We start from the raw sequence: 26,675 nt of genomic DNA on the forward strand, positions 1-26,675 counted from the left end.
AATTTGTGCAGTGTTTGTGTGCTGAAAACTACAAAACACAGACAAAAGAAATCAAAGAACCCATATAGTAGAATACATACTATTTCAGTTGATTTTAAGATTCAGTATACTTCAGATACCAATCCTCCCAAATCTTAGCAATCCATTTTATTAATATCCACATACTAGTCCTAAAATTCACATTGAAAAGCAAAGGAACTAGGATAGCCAAAATGATGTGAAAGGGGGAAACGAAAATTTGAGGATTTGCACTGAGATTTCAGAGTTTTCTATAGAGCAGGGGGCCTGCATTGTGGCATAGCAGGTTAGGCTGCCGCCTGCGACATGAGCATCCTGTATAAGCATCAGTTAAAATATATGAATATCAAAAAACACCTAGAAAGCAACGCTGATTGGAATTTTGTCAAATAAATTTTAGTGTTGTCATCAATATCTAATTAGTTATTTCACTATCACAATAAAGTCTTATACTATAAATTACACTACCTTATTGGTAGCATTAATCCCATTTTTTCCTTGTTAAATCAAAACTTAATCTCTTTTTATCACTGTCAAACTAACCCACCTTATGAAATATCAACCAAGAAAAATATGCTTTTGTGTTTATTAGTAAAAAGTGTCATAAAATATTGTGCTTAGAGTTTCCAAGTTTTTGATTTCAGAAGTGTACACACTTAGGCTTTAAGCAGGTGCACCTCTGTAGGAGATGCATACCTTGTATCGTAATCGTTTGATTTGGGATGCTATGGACTTTTAGGTATTGTTTATTTGCTTTTTCAGTTTTTTCCCCAAGAGGTAAACTTTGAGGATCACAGGTACTATTCTTTTATGGTAACAATGCACTCCATTTTTAGTGTTTGTTTTTACTCACAAGAGCTGCTGACATATATATTTCTTTACTTTTCTCGATAGATCTGAGTTTAAAAGCACACTTAGGAAGACAGTCCAAATGCTTCCCTTTATACAATTTTAAAAATTTCAAACACACAGAAATGCGCAAAAAAATTTCCATAGCTGAAGTCGAAATTCCTAACGTTTTGCTGTGTTTCCCTGTTGCAACTGTTACTTTGAAATCTTAAACACATTAATACACACTTCTAAAAAGTAATCTTCATAACCCCAATGTTTCCACGATTGGCAGAACTCACGACGTGTCCTGTCCATACGCACTGCTCCCCAAATGTTCCCCAAGGCTTTCGCAGGGACAAATCAAAGACCGAACCGTAAATGTGCTGTTACGTCATACGAGAGCCCACCCTGTTAATGAATAGTCAGTAACTCCCTGACCAGCCCAAAACGAACAGCAAGGCGAGAGGCCGCGGTGCGCTGTGGGAAATGTAGTCTTGACGTGCACGGATTTTCGCTCAGCATCCTGGGAACGCATGAGCCCCGCGTTCTCCTGCGCATGTGCGCTCGGCCCCGCCTCCCTGATTCCGCCCTCTTACAGTTTGGGGCGGAGGATTCGCACCTGAGGTGAGGACTCCGGGTGGCTGGGGCTCCCTGCGGACCGCGGACCATCTCAGGGGGTTGGGCTTGTGTCCTTGGGGCGGGAACGCCCCCTCCTCTGACAGGACCCGGAGCCCCGGGCCAGGCCTGGGTTTCCCACCTAACCAGAGACTCGTAGAGGCGGGCTCTTGGGCGCTGATGGCCTCGCTCCGTTTGGAAGGTGCCCGGTAGGGGCTAAGTTATGGGGGCGGGCCTTAGATATCCCTTACCCGAGGCCGCGGACTCATGCGCCTTTGTGGTGGTAGCCGTGGATCCGCCACGGAGGGCGCGGGGCCCCGCGGGGGCATGCTGAGGCCCCCAGCTCGGGCGCCGGGAGGAGGCGGTTGCTTGCTGACTCTGCCGCTTGGGCATAGCTGAGAGTTGTCATCCGACAGTGAGGACGTCAGTAGAGAGTATTTCGTGCGTTGCCACTTGTGGAAGCAGTAGCCAGGTACTATAAATGAGCAGTCCATGAATGGCCACTCCCGTTGTGTTTGGAAGACATGCTTCGTTCCGTTCCTTTGATTCAGACAAGCACCATATTTATGTGTCTGTCTTACCATTGTGAGAGAAGAACGGGGGGTAAGATGATAGTTCTATAGTATGGAAGGGCTAGGATGCGAACACGGAGAAGCTTTACTCTGAAAATCAAGCCATTTCTGATATCCTGCCTACCTAACTCCTCCTTGCAGACTTCGCCACACACAAGGTAAGTGACTTGGCCCCGCGTCCGAAGGACTGTCTGCAGTCCGTGTGTTCCGAATCTCAGCTCTGTGGCAGGTGTATTAGTTCTGTAAGACCGAGGCGCCGAGCTCATCTGCAGCTGTCTTCAGCAGACACAGTCTGATATTTTAGGACAGGTCTGTCCAAAACAGAGCCAAAGTGGGCCACATTTGTTTCAAATGCTCTAGCAGCCAGCCACAAGAAAGACTAAAATAAAAATGAAATTATTTCAAGGACGTATTCTGGTTTTCAGTGTATTCAGAATGGTATTTCAACACATGACACCAGCCAGATTTCAGGTGCTCAGCTGTCAGATGTGACTAGCGGGCACGGTAATGGACGGCAGTTTACCGATTCCAGAAGAATCAGGTTTAAGGCCTTTTGTCAGTGGTGCTTTTGCTCCCCTGAACTTTGGAAATGTCTGGAAACATTTTTGGTTCTCACACTTGGAAGAAAAAAGATACACTAGTGTCTAAGGAGTGTTTGGGAATGTTCCTAGACATCCTAGGATGCACATGGCAGCCCCGAACATTAAAAAAAAAAAAAAAATCCAGTTCAAAATGTCACCAGGGGTGAGGTAGAGAATTCCACTTTCCATGACAGTTTCAAATTGAATTTGTTTCCCAGGCCTAAATCCCATCTTCTCTGGAGCGAAACAGCTCCTTTTCTGGCAGGAAGAGGGGGAGCCCCAGGGCAGGAGTCCTCCCTGGAAGAATAACCTCTTATAGAGACCTGCCAGGAGCTTCAGAACACAGGAAGAACCAGAAAGAGACCGGGTCCTGACTTGCTTCGCCTGAAGTAATTCTTACTCCCCTTGTCCAGACGGAGCCAGACTTGATGATGTCGCCACATCCAGAAGCCATCCCAGACTGTGTGGCGGTGGACCAGCTTGCGAAAGGTGAGTGAGGCTTGAGAGGATGGGTGACTGCGTGCTGAGGCGTCCTCTTTACTGCACATGTAGAATCACAGAATGATAGTACAGGAGCATATTTCTGTTTCTCACTCTCGAAACCTTAAAGCAGTACTGATTCTGAGATGAATGATGTGTCCATGGTCCCCAGGACAGAGCGAGAGCAGAGCACACTGCTGTTCATGCTGTCACATGAGGGGCACCCTAAGTCTTTTTGAGACACTGCGCCAACTTAGAACACAAGAATAGAAAACATTCTGTCTCTAAGATATCATCTTTTTCAGTTTTCTGTTGATTTTCCTGTTGGTATAAATAATATAGATTATTGAGATGGGTGCTCTGTTCTAATTTTTTCATTATTAGAGAAGACCTATATTTACATAAATAATGAAAAATAATTTATAATCACCAATGAAAACACCAAGATTATATCCATGTGATACATGTTGAAGGTATTTCAAAAACTGAATTGAAATTCTGAGTTTATTTTAATGCAAAAAAATTTTAATCATGCATATTTTTCTCAAAATATGCATTTTTCATGTGTTAAGAAAAAGATTGCACAAAAACAAATTTTGCACTAAAATTAATTCATGTCCTTACTTACATTTTCCACAAACTTTTTGAAGTACCCTAGGATTAGAAATGCATATATCTAGGAGATATTGTCTCCTCATGGTGCTTCCTACCCCTCCGCTAGGCTCAAAGAAACATTTTTCAATGGGGAGACCATTTCCCCAGCTGGTAATATGAGATTTTAGGCAGGTAAATAGAGTGGCTGTCCATACCTCTCATGACTTTTTCCTTACCCCTAGCTTGTCCTTCACAGTTCTCCACATTCTTATCTAAACAGAAGAAAATGAAGGTATCTCAGGTGAGTTACTAACACCTTTTTTTTTTTTTTAACCATGGACTTTTATAAGTGTTTAAGGGTCCATAACATACTATGGAAAAGTAGAAATACAAATAGAAAAGAAGGAAGACTTAGAAAAGCATTGTGGAAACACATGAAATTTGTATAACTTGAATAAAATTTGAAAAAATACAAAAGCATTGTGAATAGCACAGCAGAGCTGGGATGTGGGAAGATGCAGGTCCTTAGAGATCACAGATTTTCCAACATGGTGCTGCATTTGTCACTCTCACCTTTCTGAAAGCCATGGCAGATGGTCAGATACACAGTATCATTTAAATTTGCATTTTTAAAAAAAGCTTAAACCGGGGCCGGCACTGTGGTTCACTTGGTTAATCTTCCACCTGCGGCGCCGGCATCCCATATGGGCGCCGGGTTCTAGTGCCGGTTGCCCCTCTTCCAGGCCAGCTCTCTGCTGTGGCCAGGGAGTGCAGTGGAGGATGGCCCAAGTGCTTGGTCCCTGCACCTGCATGGGAGACCAGGAGAAGCACCTGGCTCCTGGCTTTGGATCGGTGCACTGCCGGCCGTGGCAGCCATTCGGGGGACGAACCAACGGAAGGAAGACCTTTCTCTCTGTCTCTTTCTCTCTCACTATCTAACTCTGCCTGTCAAATAAAAAAAAGAAAAGAAAAAGCTTAAACCAAATTGAGTCCTTGTGGAATATAAACTGATTGAATTCAGGAAAAATAACTGTTGGTCTTAATGTGACAGAAACTATTTCGAATAACAGCCCTGAATTAAATACAGTACAATGATTCCACTTTTTCACACTGAAAGTAGAGGTCTAAGTTCCAAGTTTTTCAGGTAACTAAACAGAGAATCGAGTAGACAGTTTGTGAAAGCAAGAACAGATTGGCTGATTGAGAGTAGAAAAGGATCATGTCAGTTCTTGTGACAGGGACCTTCCTGAAATAAAGGAGGAAAGGGCCTGTCCTAGGATGGGATGCAGCCCCTTCCTTCTGCTTGTAACTATTTCTCTACCTGCCTGTCAGCACAGATTGATGGTGCCAGCGATGCTGGACAGCGTACAGCTCGGGGGGGGGGGGGGGGGGGGGGCAGGAAATAGTAGGTGTGCTAAGGAAAACAAGTTAAATATTATCAACACTATGTATGCATGCACAATCTCTTATCTATAGCTGCCAAGTAGCATTAGAATATCCAAAGGTGCCGGCGCCACGGCTCAATAGGCTAATCCTCCGCCTTGCGGCGCCGGCACACCAGGTTCTAGTCCCGGTCAGGGCGCCGGATTCTGTCCCAGTTGCCCCTCTTCCAGGCCAGCTCTCTGCTGTGGCCAGGGAGTGCAGTGGAGGATGGCCCAAGTGCTTGGGCCCTGCACCCCATGGGAGACCAGGATAAGTACCTGGCTCCTGCCATTGGATCAGCGCAGTTTGTCGGCCGCAGCACACCGGCCACGGCGGCCATTGGAGGGTGAACCAACAGCAAAAGGAAGACCTTTCTCTCTGTCTCTCTCTCTCTCACTGTCCACTCTGCCTGTCAAAAAAAAAAAAAAAAAAGGAATATCCAAAGGTATGTATGTAGCCATATAAAGGAGACAAAGAAGCTAAAAAGGTATATATTAAAAAAAAAATGCTTTTCTTTGTTCAGGGCTTATAAATCCAGCTGAGCTTTATCCCGGCATAATAAAGACTGCTTCCTGTTAAAGGCCTTGGTGTCTCACCTCTCTGTTCACAGATCCCCACTACATTCTGAAGACTGGATGGGGTTTTTCTTGCAGAGCATGTGGGTTACTGCATTTTAGAGAAGACTAAACAAGGCAGTTGTCATAATCCAGTTTCTGTTGCTGAAACAGTATCTGAGACTGGGTAATTCATACAGAAAGGTTTGTCTGGCTCATGGTTCTGGAAGTCCATCAGATCCTACTCAGCTTCTGTGGAAGGCCTCAGGTAGGAGAGCAGTGGGCATGTGTTCAAGAGAGTGAGCAGCAGTGTCACACTTAACTTTATGACAACTAATTCCTCTCCCACGTTCTACATTAATCCCTTCTAGAGGGTGGGGCCCCTGTGACCTCATCACCTCTTAAATGTTCCACCACCTTTTAATACTTTTGTTGGAAACCAGATCTCTAACATGAATTTTGGTGTGGACAACCCACATCTAAATCATCACAGCATATAAGATACAATTAGAATCTTTGCCCATTACAATTTGGACTTCCTCTTAGGAAATAAAATGAGGATAAAGATAGGTATTACATGTATTTTGCTTTGCAAAATGTAGGCTAGGTATATTAGGCCTGACATAATAAAGTACCACAGACTGAGTGGTTTAGCATATTTTTTTTTCTTTTTTCATTTGTTTGAAAGAGTTACAGAGAGACAGAGGCAGAGATCTTCCATCCGCTGGTTCACTCCCCAGATGCTAGCAACAGCTAGAGCTGGGCCAAACCGAAGCCAGGAACCATGAGCTTCTTCCAGGTCCTGCACATGGGTGCAGGGGCCCAAGGATGAACCATCTTTTTTTTTTTTTTTTAAGATTTATTTATTTATTTATTTATTTGAAAGAGTTACACAGAGAGAGGAGAGGCAGAGAGAGGTCTTCCATCCGATGGTTCACTCCCCAGTTGGCCGCAACGGCCGGAGCTGCGACGATGCGAAGCCAGGAGCCAGGAGCTTCTTCCAGGTCTCCTACACGGGTGCAGAGGCCCAAGGACTTGGGCCATCTTCTACTGCTTTCCCAGGCCATTGCAGAGAGCTGGATCCGAAAAGGAGCAGCCAGGACTAGAACCCGCGCCCCTATGGGATGCCTGCACTTCAGGCCAGGGTGTTAACCCACTGCACCACAACTCTGCCTTAGGATGGACTATCTTCTATCACTTTCCCAGGCCATAGCAGAGAACTGGATCAGAAATGGAGCAGCCAGGACTCAAACCAGCACCCGTGTGGGATGCAGGTGGTGGCTTTACCTGCTGCACCACAGTGCTGGCCCCAGACTGAGTGGTTTAAACAATAGAAGTTTATCTCTCACCTCTTTGGAGGCTAGAAATTCAAGATCAAGATGTCAGCCTATTAGTTTCCTTCAAGGATCTGTTCCAGGCCTCTTTGACTTACAGATGTCATTGTTCTCTCTATCGTCACATCATCTTTCCTCTATAAGGGTCCGTGTTCAAATTTCCTCCTATTATAAGGGACAGAGAGAAATGTTTTAAATTTTATATTATTTGAGAAAGACAGATCTTCCATCCACTGGTTCAGTCTCAAGATGCTCACATCAGCTGGGGCTATGCCAGATCAAAATCAGAAGTCAGAAATCCAACCCCCTGGCCAGTCTGTGGCGTAGCCTGTAAAGCGCTGCCTGCAGTGCCCTGTCACATATGGGTACCACTTTGTGTCCTGGCTGCCCCACTTCTGATCCAGCTCCCAGCTAGCACCTGGGAAAGCAACAGAAGATGACCTAAGTGCTTGTGCCCTTGCACCCATGTGAGAGATCCAAAAGAAGCTCCTGGCTCCTGGCTTCAGACCAGCCCAGCTCTGGCCATTGTGGCCATTTGGGGAGTGAACCAGTAGATAGAAGATTCTCTCTCTCTCTCTCTCTCTCTCTCCTTCAAATAAATTAATTAATCTTAAAAAAAAAGAAATTTAGCCGGCGCCGTGGCTCAATAGGCTAATCCTCCACCTTGCGGCGCCAGCACACCGGGTTCTAGTCCCGGTTGGGGCGCCGGATTCTGTCCCGGTTGCCCCTCTTCCAGGCCAGCTCTCTGCTATGGCCAGGGAGTGCAGTGGAGGATGGCCCAGGTGCTTGGGCCCTGCACCCCATGGGAGACCAGGAAAAGCACCTGGATCCTGGCTCCTGCCATCGGATCAGCGCGGTGCGCCGGCTGCAGCGGCGGCCATTGGAGGGTGAACCAACGGCAAAGGAAGACCTTTCTCTCCCTGTCTCTCTCTCTCACTGTCCACTCTGCCTGTCAAAAATAAAAATAAAAATTAAAAAAAAAAAAAAAAAGAAATTTTATCCAGGCAGGTCTCCCACATAGGTGACAAGAGACCTAAGTACTTGAGCCATCATCTGTTGCCTGCTAGGGTATGCGTTAGCAGGAAGGGGGAATCAGAAGCAGAGCCAGGACTTAAGCTCTGGCACTCCAGTATGGGATGCAGATATTGCAAGCAATGTCTTAACTGTGCCAAGATGCCCACCCCAAGAAATCTTTGAAACAGAAAGAAATGAAGAAATGGTATAATAAATATGTTCCTACCATCCTAGATTACCAGTTTTTTTTTTCTTTTTATATGTTTAGTTGTTTAACTGACATGCAGATTTAATAGAAGTAAGGTATGCTTTTACCTGGATGGACTTCTACCTGTGTGTACTGGTAACTTAGCAGCCACGTTAAGAAGGAGAATGTCTCCCCCATCCATGAAATTCCCTTCCTTCCAGTTCCCAGGTCATTGACATTGCTCCTGCTCTACAGGAACGAGCACGTTAGGGAAAAAAAGGATAAACTCAGTTTTGAACATCATATAAATGGAATCATGCAGCATGTACTGTTTGTCAAGCCTTACCCTTAGGGAGGTCCGCTCTCTTCTGTACATAGCAAATTTTAGATTCATCATTGTTGCTGTGTGTTTCAATATTTCCATTTTACCACTGAGCAGTATTCCAATATATGAATATACTGTAATTTACTTCCTCATTCTCCCCCTGGCAGTAAGTTTTTTCAATCAGAGGGATGTTATGAATAAGCTTCTATGAATGTTGCTTTGTTTTTTTTTTTGTTTTTTTAAAGATTTATTTATTTATTTGAAAGAGTTACACAGAGAGAGAAGGAGAGGAAGAGAGAGAGATCTTCCATCTGCTGGTTCACTCCCCAATTGGCCACAATGGCTGGAGCTGAGCTGATCCAAAGCCAGGAGCCTGGAGTTCCTTTCAAGTCTCCCACGGAGGTACAGGGGCCCAAATACTTGGGCCATCTTCTACTTCTTTCCCAGGCCACAGCAGGGAGCTGGATCAGAAGTGGAGCACCCAGGACACCAACTGACGCCCATATGGAATGCTGGCACTGCAGGTGGTGGCTTTACCCGCCACGCCACAATGTTGGCCTGAATGTTGCTTTGTGTCACATTTGGTATGTTCTCATCACTCTTGTGTGGACAAAGCTAGAAATGGGATGGCTGCTTGACATAATAAATATGTTCAGCTTTAACGGGTGCTACAAATAGTTTACCAAAGTAGTTATCAGTGTACATACCCACCAGTATTTTGGTGGTAACATTTGTCACCAGTAGACTTCCTCTCAATAGTCTTTTTTTTTTTTTTTTTTTTTAAGATTTACTTATTTAGTTGAGAGGCAGAGTTACAGACAGACAGAAAGGTCTTCCATCCACTTGTTCATTCCCCAAATGACTACAGTGGTCGGAGCTGGACCAGGAACCTGGAGCTTCTTCCAGGTCTCCCAGGTAGGAGCAGGGGCCCAAGCACTCAGGCCATACTCTGCTGCTTTCCCAGGAGCATTAGCAGGGATCTGGATCGGAAATGGAGCAGCCAAACTCAAACCACCACCCATATGGGATGCCAAGGCAAAAGGCGGAGGCTTGACCCTCTATGCTGTGGCCCCATCTTACTAGTCTTTGATTTTAGCTCTTCTGGTCATTCTGTAGTTGTCTCATAGAAATTTCTTTCTTTTTTTTTTTTTTTTTTTTTCGGACAGGCAGAGTGGACAGTGAGAGAGAGAGAGACAGAGAGAAAGGTCTTCCTTTTTGCAGTTGGTTCACCCTCCAATGGCTGTCACAGCCAGTGCGCTGTGGCCGGCACACCGTGCTGATCCGATGGCAGGAGCCAGGTGCTTCTCCTGGTCTCCCATGGGGTGCAGGGCCCAAGTACTCGGGCCATCCTCCACTGCACTCCCTGGCCACAGCAGAGAGCTGGCCTGGAAGAGGGGCAACCGGGACAGAATCCGGCGCCCCGAAGGGGACTAGAACCCGGTGTGCCGGCGTCGCAAGGCGGAGGATTAGCCGAGTGAACCGTGGTGCCGGCCATCATAGAAATTTCTAATTTGCTTTTCTGTGATAAGATAATGAGCACCATTATTTGTGCTTTGTTGCTTTGGATATCCTTTGGATATCCTTTCCTTTTGTGTAAAGAATGTATTAATTCTTGGGTTTTAAGTTGGATTGTTTCTTTCTTGTTATTGATTAGTAAGGATTCTTTCAACATTAGCCATACTAGTTCTTTTTCACATTAATGTATTGCTGATGTTCTTGGATTCTTTTATTTGCCCAATCATTGTTTTTTAGAGAATTATTTAATTGAAAGGAAGTTACATGGCAGGGGGGAAGGTGTGGGAAGAGAGATCTACTTGCTGGTTCACTCCCCACATGACCATGACAGCCAGGGCTGTCAAAAACCTTTGAATAGAGGTGGGCATTTTGGTGGAGCAGGTTAAGCTGCCACCGGCAATGCCAGCATCCCAAATAGGAACTGGTTCAAGTCCTGGCTGCTCCACTTCCAATCCAGCTCCTTGCTAATGTACCTGGGAAAGCAATGGAAGATGACCCAAGTACTTAGGACTCTGCATTCATGTGGGATACCTGGAAGAAGCTTCTGGCCCCTGGCTTTGGCCTGGCCCAGCCCTAGCTGTTGAAGCCATTTGGGGAGTGAGCCAGCAGATAGAAAATCTCTATTGTCTCTTCTTCTCTCCCTGTAACTCTGTCTTTCAAATAAATAAATGAATCTTTAAAAAAAAAATCTTTGAATAAATCTAATGAAAAATGTCAAAGACTTCACCTCTAATCTGAGAAACTTCCCAGCAGAATTTTCAGTGGAAACATAAAGTTTCTATAAAATTCAAAGGCCCTTAAACATTCAATTATTGTATAACTTAAAGGCCTGCTATATTTCATGACTTACTATAAAGCATAATATTTAGGAAAGTAAAGTACAAGCAAAAAGCTAAAATAGATGAAAAGCATACACAATGCACACACACACACACACACACACACTTAATTGTAAACAGAGACCACTACAAAAACTCAGTGGACAGAGAATGGTCTTTTCAACAATGGCATGAGAGTAACAGAGCATCCATGAAAATAGGAGTCCTGACACTCACCTTTTACCATTCACAAAAGCTAATTCCAAGTGGATGAGGCTAAACTAATCAAATTTCTGTCACAGTGTAGGGCATTATCATTATGATCTTGAAACATGATTTATTAAATTTAAGAAATATTTATTTATTTATTTGACAGGTAGAGTTACAGACAGTGAGAGAGAAAATGATTGAAAATGAATAGGCCAGGCCATTCTGGTGGCCCAGTGAGTTATGCTGGCCCCCAATGAATTCTAAGTGTAAGATTTTTCCTACATGCTATTTGTTAGAATAAGGAACTTCCACTGCTGTTTTTAATGTCTTAAGAGTTTTTATTACATATACATACTAAATTTTGCCAACTGCTTTTCCTGTATATAGTGAGATAATCATATAATTTTATTCCTTTATTCTGTTAAAGGGTAAATTATATTGACAGACTTATTAGTGTCTTACCAATCATATATTCCTGGGATAATTCCCACCTGGTGATGCAATGTCATCCCTTTAGTATATTTCTGGATTTAGTTGGTTGATACTTCTATTAATATTTTTGTATCTACATTGATAAAGAAATATTGACCTGTACATTTCCTGTTATATAATATCTTGTCACATTTTGACATCAACATTATGTTCTCATAAAATGAGTGAGAAAACAATTACTTATTTTCTGTTCTATGAAAGAGTTTAAGATTTCATGAGGTAATGGAATCTTTTTTTTTTATTTTTTTTTTTTTTTTTTTTTTTTTTTTTTATTTTTTTGACAGGCAGAGTGGACAGTGAGAGAGAGACAGAGAGAAAGGTCTTCCTTTTGCCGTTGGTTCACCCTCCAATGGCCGCCGCTGCAGCCGGCGCACCGCGCTGATCCGATGGCAGGAGCCAGGATCCAGGTGCTTTTCCTGGTCTCCCATGGGGTGCAGGGCCCAAGCACCTGGGCCATCCTCCACTGCACTCCCTGGCCACAGCAGAGAGCTGGCCTGGAAGAGGGGCAACCGGGACAGAATCCGGCACCCCGACCGGGACTAGAACCCGGTGTGCCGGCGCCGCAAGGTGGAGGATTAGCCTATTGAGCTACGGCGCCGGCCTAGAGGTAATGGAATCTTAGAGAGTATCTTGTAGTTATTTTTTACTTGTGAATTAAATTTCTTTAATTTCTAGTGTTGTGATTCTTGTAACAGTTTTATGGAAATATAATTCATATCCCATGTAATTTGCACATTTTAAGTGTACAATTCAGGGCCGGTATCATGACACAGTGGGTTATGACACTGGCATCTTATATGAGCACTAGTTGGAGTCCTGGCTGCTCTGCTTCCTGTCCAGCTTGCTGCTAATATGCTTGAGAAAGCAGCAGAAGGTGGCCTAAGTGCCTGAGCCCCTGCTTTCTAGAGGGGAGACCTGGGGAGAGTTCCAAGCTCCTGGCTTTGGTCTGACCCAGCTCTGGCCATTGCAGCCTTTTGGGGAATGAACTGGTAGATGGAAGATTGATTCATTTTCTCCCTCTCCTTCCCTCTCTCTCTCTCTCTAATAAGTAAAATTAATCTTTACAGAAAAGTATACAATTCATTTCTTAATATGTTCATAGAATTGTACAGTCATTGCCACAATTTTAGAATATTCTCAGGGCTGGTGCCGTGGCGCACTAGGTTAATCCTCCACCTGCAGCGCCGGCACCCCGTATGGGCGCTGGTTCTAGTCCCAGTTGCTCCTCTTCCAGTCCAGTTCTCTGCTGTGGCCCCGGGAAGGCAGTGGAGGATGGCCCAAGTCCTTGGGCCCTGCACCCACATGGGAGACCAGGAGGAAGCACCTGGCTCCTGGCTTCGGATCGGCGTAGCTCCGGCTGCTGTGGCCATTTTGGGGGGTGAACCAACGGGAGGAATACCTTTCTCTTTGTCTCTCTCTCTCATTGTCTGTAACTCTACCTGTCAAATAAATAAATAAAAATATTTTTAAAAAAGAATATTCTCATCACTTCAAAAAGAAACTCTATTTCATTATCTATCACCCACCTATCCCAACATTGCTGACCCAAGTCCTGATCAACTGCTTAACTACATTCTGTCTCTATAAATTTGCCTATTCAAAGTTCATCCATGTTACAGTATGCACCTGTACATCATTCCTTTTTATAGCTCAATAAAACTCCATTTTTATGAACAATCCTATCAACTGATAAAGGTTTGGGTGGTGGTTTTTATTTTTTAACATTTATTTATGTATGTATGTACTTGAAAGAGTTACAGAGAAAGAGGTCTCCCATCCACTAGTTCAGGAGCTTCATCCAGATCTCCCACATGCGTGGCAGGGGCCTGAATGCTAGGGCCATCTTTTACTGCTTTCCCAGTCACGTTAGCATGGAGGTTGATCAGAAGTGGAGCAACTGGGACTCAAACCAGTGCCCCTATAGAATGTCAGTGCCGCAGGCGGCGGCTTACCCTATTATGCCACAGTTTCCTTCTATTCTATTTCTATTATGCTGTTTTTATTCTGAAAGGGTGTTGGATTTTGTCAAATGCTTTTTCTGAATCAGTTAAGATGATCATTTGGTTTCTTTAATTCTATTAATGTTATATATTACATTGATTGATCTTCTCTTTGCATGCGATCCTTCATTCCTGGAATAAATTGTACTCTGTTATGGTATATACAGATGCTCTTCAACGTAGGATGGGATTATATCCTAAAAAACCCATTGGAAATCAATATATCTCTATCATTTTAAGATGAAAGTAAATTCAGTACATTTAATTTACCAAACATCATAGTTTTGCCTAGTGTACCTTAAACATACTCAGAACACTTCTTATACCCTGTGCAAAATCATCAAATACATCTATTTTATAATAAACTGTGGTTTCAATTGAGTGTGTATCATTTTCAAACCATTATGAATTTCAAAAATCATGTGTCAAAACATCATAAATTGGGAACTTCCATCTTTTTTTTAAAGGTTTATTTATTTATTTGAAAGGCAGAGTTAGAGAGAGACAGACAGTTCTTACTGGTTCACTCCCCAAATGGCCACAATGGCTGGAGCTGGGGCAGTCCGGAACCAGGAGCCAGGAGCTTCTTTCGAGTCTCCCATGTGGGTGCAGGGGCCCAAGCACTTGGACCATCCTCCACTGCTTTCCCAGGCACATCAGCGGGGAGCTGGATGGGAAATGAAGCAGCTGTAACTTGAACCAGCGCCCATATGGGATGCTGGCGTCAAAGGCAGTGGCTTTACCCACTGTATCTCAGCGCTGGCCCCTGCCATCCTTTGCGTATGCTGCTAGATTTAGCTTGGTAGTACTTGTTGAGGACTTTTCACCTGTATTGATCTATAGTGTGTGTGTGTGTGTGTGTGTGATATTTCTTTGTCTTGTTTTAATTCAAAATAGCGTGTAGATTGAATTAGGGGGTGTGCCCTCTTCTGTTTTTAGAATATTTAGAGAAAGATTGGAGGTCATTCTTCTTTATTTATTTATTTATTTATTTATTTTTTGACAGGCAGAGTGGACAGTGAGAGAGAGAGAGACAGAGAGAAAGGTCTTCCTTTTGCTGTTGGTTCACCCTCCAATGGCCACCATGGCTGGCGTGCTGCGACCGGCGCATCGCGCTAATCCAATGGCGGGAGCCAGGTGCTTATCCTGGTCTCCCATGGGGTGCAGGGCCCAAGTACTTGGGCCATCCTCCACTGCACTCCCGGGCCACAGCAGAGAGCTGGCCTGGAAAAGGGGCAACCGGGACAGAATCCGGCGCCCCAACTGGGACTAGAACCGGTGTGCCGGCGCCGCAAGGCGGAGGATTAGCCTAGTGAGCCATGGCGCCGGCAGGTCATTCTTCTTTGAATGTTAGAATTCATCAATGATGCCAGCTGCTGTTGGGCATTCTTCTTGGGAGGATTTTGATTATTGACTCTCTTTCATCTAGGTTATCTAATTTGTTGGTGTAAAACTCTACACTGTATTCTCTTGTCCCTTTTATTTCTGTATGGTTAATAGAATTGTCCCCATCTTCATTTAGTTCTTTAAGGTATATGGTTAGGTTATTCTGAGATTTCCTTTTTAAAAGAAAAAAAAAGATTTATTTATTTACTTGAAAGTCAGAGTTATACAATGAGAGAAGGAGAGGCAGAGAGAGAGAGAGAGAGAGGTCTTCCATCCGCTGGTTCACTCCCCAGTTGGCTGCAATGGCCAGAGCTGAGCTTCTGCGAAGCCAGGAGCCAGGAGCTTCTTCCGGGTCTCCCACGTGGGACTTGGGGCATCTTCTACTGCTTTCCCAGGCCATAGCAGAGAGCTGGATGGGAAGTGGAGCAGCCAGGACTCGACCCGGTGCCCATATGGGCTGCCAGCACTGCAGACCAGGGCTTTAACCCTCTGCGCCATAGCACTGGCCCTGAGATTTCCTTTTTTAAATAGGTGTTTCAGCAATACATTTCACTCTAAGCACTGTTCTAACTACATTCCCTAAATTTCAGTACTTTGCACGTTCATTTTCAGTAGTCTCAATGTATTTCCAATTTCTCTTTTGATTCTCCTTTGATCCTGTGTGGCCCCATGGACTCAACACACTCACCTTAGCTGACTTCCTGTTCTTGTATGGAGTCTGGTAGCCTCTGTATCACTAAGCAAATGAGCATGTCCTAATTCTCTGTGCGGGTACTCTTCTCTCATCTGACGATACAAAAAAAGACATTAATTTTCAATTTTCCAAGCTTTCTTCTTGTAAAAATGTTAGTATTGCTCTTTTCAGGTCCCTATTTCACTGTGCTAACATCCAGAGGTACATTATATATTGTTACTTTTTCCAATTGGGTGAGATATAATGTGTTTCCTTATATCTTTAATATGCAAAGTACATCAGAAAATGACTTTATACAGAGCTTACCAAATATGTTAGCATGATTATTGATGCCATTTAAGCCAACTAAATCAGTGGTCAGAAAACTTTTCTGGTAAATGTGAAATCAATGGATCTATAGCTAGAGCAGAGATCATACAGAAGCAATAAATATGGCTGTGTTCCAATAAAATTTTGCTTATTAAAAAGTTACTGCAGGGGCCAGCACCTGCAGTGCCGGTGTCCCATATGGTCACTGGTTTGAGTCCCAACTGCTCCACTTCCGATCCAGCTTTCTGCTATGGCCTGGGAAGGCGGTGGATGATGGCCCAAGTCCTTGGGCCCCTGCACCCTTGTGCAAAGACCTGGAGGAAGCTCCTGGCTCCTGGCTCCTGCCTTTGGATCGGCTCAGCTCTGGCTGTTGTGGCCAGTTGGGGAGTGGACCAGCGATGGGGGACCTCTCTCTCTCTGCCTCTCCTTCTCTCTCTGTGTAACTCTGACTTTCAAATAAATAATTAGTCTTAAAAAAAAAAAAAAGGATGCGGCATCAGGCCAGCGCTGTGGCATAGTGGGTAAAGCTGCTGCCTGCAGAGCAAGGATCCCATATGGGTGCTGGTTCAAGTCCCGGCTGCCCCACTTCTGATCCAGCTCTCTACTGTGGCCTGGGAAAGCAGTAGAAGATGGCCCAAGCCCTTGGGCTGCTGCACCTGCATGGGAGACCCAAAAGAAGCTCCCGGCTCCTAGCTTTGGATCAGCCCAACTCCAGCCATTGTGGCCATTTGAGGAGTGAACCAGCGAATGGAAGATCTTTCTCTCTCTGTGTCTCTGTGTCTGTCTCTCCCTCTCTGTAACTCTGCTTTTCAAAGAAATAAATCTTTAAAAAAAAAAAAAAAAAAAAAAAAAAAAAAAAAAAAAAGATACTGCAGGGCCAGCGCTGTGGTGTAGCAGGTAAAGCCACCACCTGCAGTGCCAGCATCCCATATGGGTGCCAGTTCGAGTCCCAGTGCTCCACATCTGATCCATCTCCTTGCTAATTGCCTGGGAAAGCAACAAAAGATTTCCCAAGTCTTTGGGCCTCTGCACCCAATATGGAAGACCTGGAAGAGCTCCAGACTCCTGACTTTGGATCCACCCAGCTCTGGCTGTTGCAGTCATTTGGGGAGTAAACCAGCAATGGAAGACCTCTCTGTCTCTGCCTTTGCCTCTTTGTAACTCTGTCTTTCAAATAAATAAATCTTTAAAAAAAAATGGGTGCTGCTATTGAGGACGAGTTGTGACAGAGTGAGCGAAGCTGCCTCCTACAATGCAGGCACCATATATAAGAGCACTGCTTCAAGTCCTGGCTGCCTCACCTCCCATCCAGCTCCCTGCTAATGTGCCTGGGAAAGCAGCAGAGGGCGGAACAAGTACTTGAGCCCTGCTGCCTGTGTGGGAGACCTGGAAGAAACTCTGGACAACTATCTTAGCCTGAAACAGCTCCAGCCATTGCAGCCATCTGGGGAGTGAACCAGCAGGTTGAAGCTTATCTCTCTCTGTGTCTCTGCCTCTCTTGGAGTGAGCCAGCAGATGGAAGGATATCTAGCTTTCACTCTAACACTCTACTCTTCAAATAAATAAATAAATAAATATTTTTAAAGATACTGATTTGTTTCATTTTCCTTTACAAAAAAACAATGAGGGGCTGGCTCCTGCCTTTGGGTCGGCACAGCTCTAGCCATTGCAGCCAGCTGGGGAGTGGACCAGTGATGGAGGACCTCTCTCTCTCTCTCTCTGCCTCTCCTCTCTCTGTGTAACTCTGACTTTCAAATAAATAAATAAATCTTTTTTTTAAAAAAAGATGCATACTTATTATTGATTCATAAAAAGAATCCTAATCCTAACCCTTTCTGATTGTATTTAGAAGCTAAGCTATGAGATTAGTTTTTAAAATGTCTATTGAAAGGATCATTTTATTCTTTTTTTTTTTTTTTTTTTTGATAGAGTTAAGACAGAGAGAGAGACAGAGAGAAAGGTCTTCCCTCTGTTGGCTCACCCCCTAAATGGCTGCTATGGCCATAGCTACGCCAATCCAAAGCCAGGAGCCAGGTGCTTCCTCCTGGTCTCCCATGCAGGTGCAGGGGCTCAAGCACCTGGGCCATGCTCCACTGCCCTCCCGGGCCACAGCAGAGAGCTGGACCAGAAGAGGAGCAACCGGGACCAGAACCCAGCACCCATATGGGATGCTGGCACCACAGGCGGAGGATTAACCAAGTGAGCCACGGCGCTGGGCCCAGGATCATTTTATTCTTATACATTATTTCTCATTTTCTCTCATGGTTCTTTTTTATCATAAATTAATGTTTTTGATATTAATATAACCGGTTATATATTTCCATTCTTTTACCTTCAGCTTAGCTATATCCCTGTATGTGAAATATGTCTTCCATGTTATTCTCATGTTATCAGTCTTGTAGTTGGATTGTTTAGTCAAGAGTTGGCAACATTTTTTTTGTAACAAATCAGGCAGTAAATATTTTCAGATTTGACAGTTGTAACATGTTTGAGAGAATTTCTCAGTACTGTTATTTCAACATAAAAGCAGCTGTAGGCAATGCAAAATGATTGCATATTCCAAGGAAACTTTATTCATTAAAAAATCAGCAAGCCAGATTTGGCCCACAAGCCATAATTTACTGATGACTAGAGTATACCCAAAATAGTCTGTTGGATGCAGAATAAGAACTATAACAAGTTTTTTAGGAAAAATAAGAATTTTTTAAAAAGTTTTACTGATATATCTATTGCTAGTACATATATATAACTCATAAATACATATAACATTAATTATCCTATCCACATTTTTACTAATTGAGCATCAAAGTATATGGTAATATTAGATCCAAAATAGACATCCTTTGTATCTGTTTTAAGCTCTTTTTAATAAACATGACAAGTATTGTTTTCATGGGCAGTTTCTGTGTCATGTGATTGTGAAGCCCTCAGATTGAACCGAAATGTGCTGTTCCAGGCATCAGTGTCATTCAAGGACGTGAGTGTGGAGTTCACCCCGGAGGAGTGGCAGCACGTGAGCCCTGCTCAGAGGACCCTGTACAGAGACGTGATGCTGGAGAACTACAGCCACCTCGTCTCACTGGGTGAGCTCGTGAGCCTGACTTGCCCACGTAACTCCGTATAGAAAGCATTCCGTTTTTAATGCACAGGAAGTTAACGTTTGATGTTATTTAGGCTTTTCCTTCAAGAGTCTGAAGTGATGACCTTTTCAGGGCTAGCAAGAATGTGTCACCAACGCTCAGTGACGAATGCACCCGAGGCCTTCAGGGCGCTGTTCCTGATGCGTTTTCTTCCACTCTCGCGGACCAAAAGCCCATCTGTCAGGCCTTAGTCCTCATTTGTTCCCTATTTCCAGGTTACTGCATTTTCAAACCAGAGGTGATCTTCAAATTGGAGCAAGGAGAAGAGGCGTGGTTCTCAGAGGGGGACTTCTCAAGCCAGGATCTCCCAGGTGAGTTATTGGCCACTAGCAGACCCAGTTTTGTAGTGGTAGTTAGACTCTTGAAGATCGGTTTAGATGTGTACACCTTTGTATTGCAATACTTTTCTTAGAAAGCCCAGTGACAGAAAAAGCACTGGTCAAAGGTAACAATTAATAAACCTCACTCCAATAAAATTAACAACTTTGGGGGGTCAGGGCTGTTGAGGGGGGTGGGTATTTAGCACCGCAGTTAAGATACCATTTGGGGGGGCTGGCGCTGTGGCTCACTTGGCTAATCCTCCACTGTGGCGCCGGCATCCCATATGGGCTCTGGGTTCTGGTCCTGGTTGCTCCTCTTCCAGTCCAGCTCTCTGCTGTGGCCTGGGAAGGCAGTGGAGGATGGCCCAGGTGCTTGGGTGCCTGCACCTGCATGGGAGACCAGGAAGAAGCACCTGGCTCCTGGCTTCGGGTTGGTACAGCACCAACTGTGGTGGCCATTTGGGGGTGAACCAACGGAAGGAAGACCTTTCTCTCTGTCTCTCTCTCACTATCTATAACTCTACCTGTCAAATAAAAAAAAAAAAAAATACCATTTGGGACTCCTGCGTCCCATATCTCAGTGCCCAAGTTCAAGGTCCAGCTCTGCTCCTGGTTCTAGCTTCCTGATATATGCACCATGGGAGGCAGCAGGTGATGGCTTCAATAGCTGAGTTCCCAGATCCTGACTTTGGCCTGGCTCAACCCCAGCTCTTGTGACCATGTAGGGAGTAAACCAGGACATGGGAGATCTCTACCTGTCTCTATATCTCTGCGTTGCAAATAAATTAGCTAAAAAAATTTTTTGTTTTAATTTAAAACTTTGTTGATAGGAGATAATGATGAAAGGATGAAAAGACCAGCCACAGAGTAGCAAAATATTTATTTGGTACTAGTAACCTAGAAAGGCTAAACTTCCAGAAAATATAAAGAACTTCCACAAGGCAATGTGAGAGATAGGCAATCTAACTGAAAACTGCAGAAAAGATTTTGACCATGAACACTCAAAATGGCCAGTAAATCTTTAAAAATGTGTTCAATCTCATTTTTTTTTTTTTATTTATTTGAGAGGTGAAGTTACACACAGTGAGAGGGAGAGACAGAGAGAAAAGTCTTCCTTCAGCTGGTTCATCCCCTAAATGGCCACAGTGGCCGGAGTTGGGCCGATCCAAAGCCAGGAGCTAGGAGCTTCTTACGGTCTCCCATGCAGGTACAGGGGTCCAAGTGCTTAGGCCATCTTCTACTGCTTTCTCAGGCCATAGTAGAGAGCTGGACCGGAAGAGGAACAGCTGGGACTAGAACAAATGTTCATATGGGATGCCAGTGCTGCAGGGAGTAGATTAACCTACTGCACCACAGAGCCAGCTTCCTCTCATTATTTTTAGATGGAGCACAAAAATAAAATATTAAGTGAGGTGTAACGTGGAATAATAGATAGTATGTAAGAATAACAGATCTGGCAATTCCAGGTTCTAGTGTGGATGTGGAATATTAGATACGCTTATCCAGTAATTGGCAGTAAAACCACTGTGAAATCAGAAGGGTGTTGTCTAATCAAGATAAAGGTTTGTATACATGGTAGTCAAGTAATCCCTCTCCTAACAGTTTACCTTACAACAAAATGGTGTTCTCTAGAATGTATAAGAGAACATTAACTGCAATAATGTTTATATTTGCCAACTACTGAGCTTATCAGCAGTAGAATGGAGAAAAGTTATAGCCTTAAGAGAGAATTATACAGGCCGACGCCGCGGCTCACTAGGCTAATCCTCCGCCTAGCAGCGCCGGCACACCAGATTCTAGTCCCGGTCGGGGCGCCGGATTCTGTCCCGGTTGCCCCTCTTCCAGGCCAGCTCTCTGCTGTGGCCAGGGAGTGCAGTGGAGGATGGCCCAGGTGCTTGGGCCCTGCACCCCATGGGAGACCAGGAAAAGCACCTGGCTCCTGGCTCCTGCCATCGGATCAGCACGGTGCGCCGGCCGCAGCGCGCTGGCCGCGGTGGCCATTGGAGGGTGAACCAACGGTAAAGGAAGACCTTTCTCTCTGTCTCTCTCTCTCACTGTCCACTCTGCCTGTCAAAAAAAAAAAAAAAAAAAAAAAGAGAGAGAATTATACAGCCACATAAGAACTTGTACAAGTGATTACAATTATAGCACTAAGGAAAAGGAACATACACACACACACGTGCACACACACACACATACACATATATATGATTATACTTCTATAAAGGTCAAAAAGAGGCAAAACTCAACTATATGTTTAGGAATTTACATATTGGTGGTAAATCTGTAATGAAAGTCAAGGAAATAATTACATAAATATCAGGAGACCAGTAACTCTTGAGCATGAAGAACAGGCACAGATAAATAGGGATTTTCATACAACCACTTGTGTTCTGTTTCTTGAAATGGTTTCTTTTTTTTTTTTTTTTTTTTTTTTTTTTATTTATCTATTTATTTGAAAGTCAGAGTTACACAGAGAGAGGAGAGGCAGAGGAAAGGTCTTCCTTCCGTTGGTTCACTCCCCAGATGGCTACAACTGCCCGAGCTGCGCCGATCTGAAGCCAGGAGCTTCTTCTGGGTCTCCCACGTGGGTGCAAGAACCCAAGGACTTGGGCCATCTTATACTGCTTTCCCAGACCCCAGCAGAGAGCTGGATTGGAAGAGGAGCAGGCAGGACTAGAACCGGCACCCATATGGGATACTGGTTTTTCAGGCCAGGGCGTTAACCTGCTGCACTACAGCACCAGCCCCGAAATGCTTTCTAATTCCATGAGTGTTCATTCATTTCTGTTAACTTGCATCTAAAAACTTTTTATGCAGATATATATTGTTGTATGCTTAACCAAATATTGAGAGTCAATGGAGGGGCTGGTATTGTGGCACAGGAGGATAAGCCACCTCCTACGATATAGGCATCCCATATGGGTGCCAGTTCAAGTTCCAGCTACTCCACTTCCAATCCAGTTCCCGGCTAATGCACCTGGGAAAGCAGTAGAAAATGGCCCAAGTTCTTGGGCCCCTGAATGCCAGTAGGAGACCCGAATGAAGCTCCTGTTTCCTGGCTTTGGCCTGGCCTAGCCATTGTGAACATTTGGGGAGTGAACCAGCAAATGGAAGATTTCTCTTTCTCTCTGTAACTCTGCCTTTCAAATAAATCATAAGGTTTAAAAAAAAAAAAAAAAAGCCAAAGGTGAAGTGGTGTGTGATATTTTCAATATAACTTATCAAAAATAGACATTTAGAAGACATAAGGAATGAATCAGACCCTTTATAAATGCCACCTTTACAGTAAGAACTTCCATGATGCCACTTTTAAATTTATACTGCTCATTTCAGATTGAAATACGGAACACAGGGTGGGCTGATTAGGTTCACTTTTTTTTTTTTTTTGAGATTTTTTTTTTTAATTTATTTGAAAAAGAAAGTTACAGAGAGGAAGAGGCAGAGAGAAAGAGAAGTCTCCATCTGCTAATTCACTGCCCAAATGACTACAACAGCCAGGGCTGTGCCAGGCCAAAGCCAAGAGCCAGGAGCTTCCTCCAGGTCTCCCACACTGGTGCAGAGGCCCAAGCACTTGAGCCATCTTCTGCTGCTTTTCCAGGCACAGTAGCAGGGAACTGGATTGGTAGTAGAGCATCCCAGACTCAGAACCAGTGCCCATATGGGACACTGGCACTGCAGGCAGAGGCTTAACCCACTATACCATAGCACTGGCCCCTAGGTTCACTTATTTTTCAGCTGTAATAGAATATATCAAAGATAGGGCCGGCGCCACGGTTCACTAGGCTAATCCTCCGCCTAGCGGCGCCGGCACACCAGGTTCTAGTCCCGGTCGGGGCGCCGGATTCTGTCCCGGTTGCCCCTCTTCCAGGCCAGCTCTCTGCTGTGGCCAGGGAGTGCAGTGGAGGATGGCCCAGGTACTTGGGCCCTGCACCCCATGGGAGACCAGGAAAAGCACCTGGCTCCTGGCTCCTGCCATCGGATCAGCGCGGTGCGCCGGCCGCAGCGCGCCGGCCGCGGCGGCCATTGGAGGGTGAACAAACGGCAAAGGAGGACCTTTCTCTCTGTCTCTCTCTCTCACTGTCCACTCTGTCAAAAAATAAAAAAAAATAAAATAAAATAAAATAAAAAGAATATATCAAAGATAGGACAGCCAGAATGGAGCAGTGTATCTCAGTTGTAATAATGTATTTTATTTTCATCAGCACTTGTATTTCCGTGGATCATAGTTGTAAGGATGAAAAGTGGAGGTACAGATTTCTTCATTTAATCATTGAGGAAGTTGGTGTTTTTATAAAATTAAGTTGCTGTTTTATAATTGATGGAATTGAAGGGTATCAATTAGAAGAACATAGGCAATTGAATATTTTACCAGATAGTCTAGAAAATATCAGACTTTGACTCTACTTTGCTTTTTGTGTTAGGTATGTTTCATGAGTGCTGTTCTCTCCTAATTTTTCTTGTTACTCTAAAGTTTACAGTCTTCAATGTATTCACTCATTTCTCTCATTTTGTTGCTCCTTGAAATAACCATCCCTATAAAGCTCTAATTTTTATTTCCTTTTCTTTCTTGTCCACTCAATTGGGAAAAATCTTACTTTTCACCATGGCAACTACAGATATATATTTATAACCAGTTTCCAAGTAGGGGGGTCAAAGACATACATATTCGTATGTACGTAAGTGAATTATTTAAACTTAATAAACCAAAGAATGAAGTGCAATATAAGCTATATTTTAAGCCCTACTACAGATAAAAGGTTCATGAGATATTTTCAATTTTTCTCAGTTTTAGAAGACTACAATGATGATGACCTGACCAAGAATGAGAAAATCGGGCATGAAAACTGGCGGAAAATAGAGGTCATCAGCAATAAAACATCGACAAGAGAAGAAGAGGAAGCTTTGGGCAAACCATTTAATCTGAGCACAGCTTCTATTTCTTCAGCAAAAATGTCCTGCAAATGTGACTCATGGCAAGTGAATTTGCAAAATACTTCTGAATTTGTCATTAATAATAGAAACTATTTAAGAAAAAAAGCAGATTATCCTAATATATGTGAGAATTTACCTTTTAAAATTAAGTGTGACAGAACACAAACTAGAGAGAAATTTTATGAATATAATAAAAATATGAAAGCCCTCAGTTATAAGAAAAACCTTCCGGAGCATCAAACTTTTCAAACATTGGAACAAGTTTTTGAGTGTAATGAAATTAGAAAGTCTTTATGTGGCAGGACTGACTGCATTGCTCGTAAGAGTTTTCACACAGAAGAAAAATCCTGTAAAGATGCTGAATTTGGGAAAAACTGTGATAACGCAACTGTCATTGACCACCAAAGAACTGGCACAGGGGGAAAACACTCTCATCTTAACCAGTATGGGAAATCCTTCTTTGAAAAATCAGCTATGGAAAAATACAATGAATTTAAGACTGTTCTACATTATGAATGTAATACACATGAGAATAATTTCAACAGGAAGTCATTCCTTCCTCAACCACAGAGAACTATCACAGAAGATACTCCATTAATATGTAATGACAGAACACAAACCAGGGATAAGTCCTTTCAGTGTCATGAAAATAAGAAATCCTGGCAGGTACCGACTCACAAAACGCGCCAGAGAACTCACTCTGCGATAAAGCCCTATAACTGTAATGAATGTGGGAAGTCCTTCTTTCAGAAAGGACACCTCGTTCAGCATCAGAGAACTCACACAGGAGAGAAACCATTTGAATGTCATGATTGTGGAAAAACTTTCTCCCAGAAATCACACCTCAGTACACATCACAGAATTCACACAGCAGAGAAACCCTATAAATGTAATGAATGTGGGAAAACATTTGTCCAAAAATCAACGCTCAGGGGGCATCAGCGGATTCACACAGGAGAAAAGCCCTATGAATGTAGTGAATGTGGGAAAACTTTTGTTCAAAAGTCAACCCTCAGAGATCATCATAGAATTCACACAGGGGAGAAATCTTTTCAATGTAATGAGTGTGGAAAAACTTTTGGCCAGAAGTCAAACCTAAGAATACATCAAAGAACTCATAGTGGAGAGAAAACTTATCAATGTAATACATGTGAAAAGTCCTTTTGGCGAAAAGACCATCTCATTCAACATCAGAAAACTCACACAGGAGAGAAACCATTTAAATGTAATGAATGTGGGAAAACTTTTGCCCGGACATCAACCCTGAGAGTGCACCAGAGAATTCACACTGGAGAAAAACCATTTAAATGTAATGAATGTGGGAAAAAATTTGTCCGGAAAGCAATCCTTAGTGACCACCAGAGAATTCATACTGGGGAGAAACCCTTCCAGTGTAATAAATGTGGGAAAACTTTTGGCCAGAAGTCAAACCTCAGAATACATCAGAGAACTCACAGTGGAGAGAAATCTTATGAATGTAATGAATATGGGGAATTGTACGAGAAGTCAACTGTATACCAGAGAATTCAAGGAGGGTTAACACCCTAATGATGTAATGATGTGGAAAATCTTTCTGACAAAGGGACAACCCCATTTGACTCAGAATACTGTTGGGGAAAACTAGTTAAATTAGTGACTATTAAGTAAATAGTCTAAGAAGTCAACCCCCACAGTGCTTCAGAGATTTCACACAGGAAAAAAAAATCATTTGAACCTAAAAATAGGAAGAATTTGTCAAAAAGGCAAACCCTCAGAGTACATCTGAGTTTTCACACAGACTCCTGTTTCTTTCAAAGGAGTATGGAAAGTCCTAAATAAAGTCACACCCCATTAGATAACTTACACACCACACAACATGATAATGTATTCACCAGTAACAACTTTATTTTTTTTAGCACTTATCTAGTCTTAATTTCCCACTCTCCCTTTTGTGAAAATGGGGCTTTGTGACTAGGTAATGGAATGTGCGTACCTATGATGTATGTCACATCCCAAACTGACAAATAAAAGATTACCAGGAACCTATCAGAATAAAATGTATATGACTTTCGTAACAATCTTGGGTGGCGTGCCTTCATGTGGCACATGACAAGATAAAGGAAACTTTATCAGTTGAACATTTTGTGAGCAAAAATTAAGCTTATATTCTGTCGGTCTTGTACACGTTCAGATCTGTTTGTTTTCACACATAATTTCATATCCCTTTGCAAGGAAAGCAGAAAACTCTTGTCTCGACTTATGTAAGCCAGAGGACACAAACCTAATCAGAAGGTTAGAGTCAGAGTCCATCAAAGATCATTCGAGAAACCATATGAAAGACATCTTTCAA

The 26,675-nt window shown here is 43.5% G+C and overlaps 1 protein-coding gene across 12 annotated transcripts in view; it reads left to right on the plus strand.

Moving 5' to 3' along the window:
• Positions 1-26,400, plus strand: part of ZNF510 (zinc finger protein 510) — a 60,721-nt gene extending 34,321 nt beyond the window's left edge. Inside the window, exons 1-7 of one of the 12 annotated variants that reach the window (XM_070049533.1) lie at positions 506-1,473; positions 2,836-3,106; positions 3,934-3,992; positions 8,794-8,929; positions 18,908-19,034; positions 19,307-19,402; positions 24,201-26,400. In XM_070049533.1, coding sequence (XP_069905634.1) covers positions 8,867-8,929; positions 18,908-19,034; positions 19,307-19,402; positions 24,201-25,894 — 1,980 coding nt within the window. In that variant the 5' untranslated portion in view covers positions 506-1,473; positions 2,836-3,106; positions 3,934-3,992; positions 8,794-8,866 and the 3' untranslated portion in view covers positions 25,895-26,400. Of the gene's footprint in view, positions 1-505; positions 2,195-2,835; positions 3,107-3,933; positions 3,993-5,723; positions 5,936-8,793; positions 8,930-18,875; positions 19,035-19,306; positions 19,403-24,200 lie in introns of those variants that run through there. The other 11 variants (XM_070049540.1, XM_070049550.1, XM_070049545.1 and 8 more) reach the window with 11 other exon arrangements.
• The last annotated feature ends 275 nt before the right edge of the window (positions 26,401-26,675 follow it).

The sequence above is a fragment of the Oryctolagus cuniculus genome, chromosome 1, assembly GCF_964237555.1.
Source record: "Oryctolagus cuniculus chromosome 1, mOryCun1.1, whole genome shotgun sequence".
Lineage (NCBI taxonomy): Eukaryota > Metazoa > Chordata > Mammalia > Lagomorpha > Leporidae > Oryctolagus > Oryctolagus cuniculus.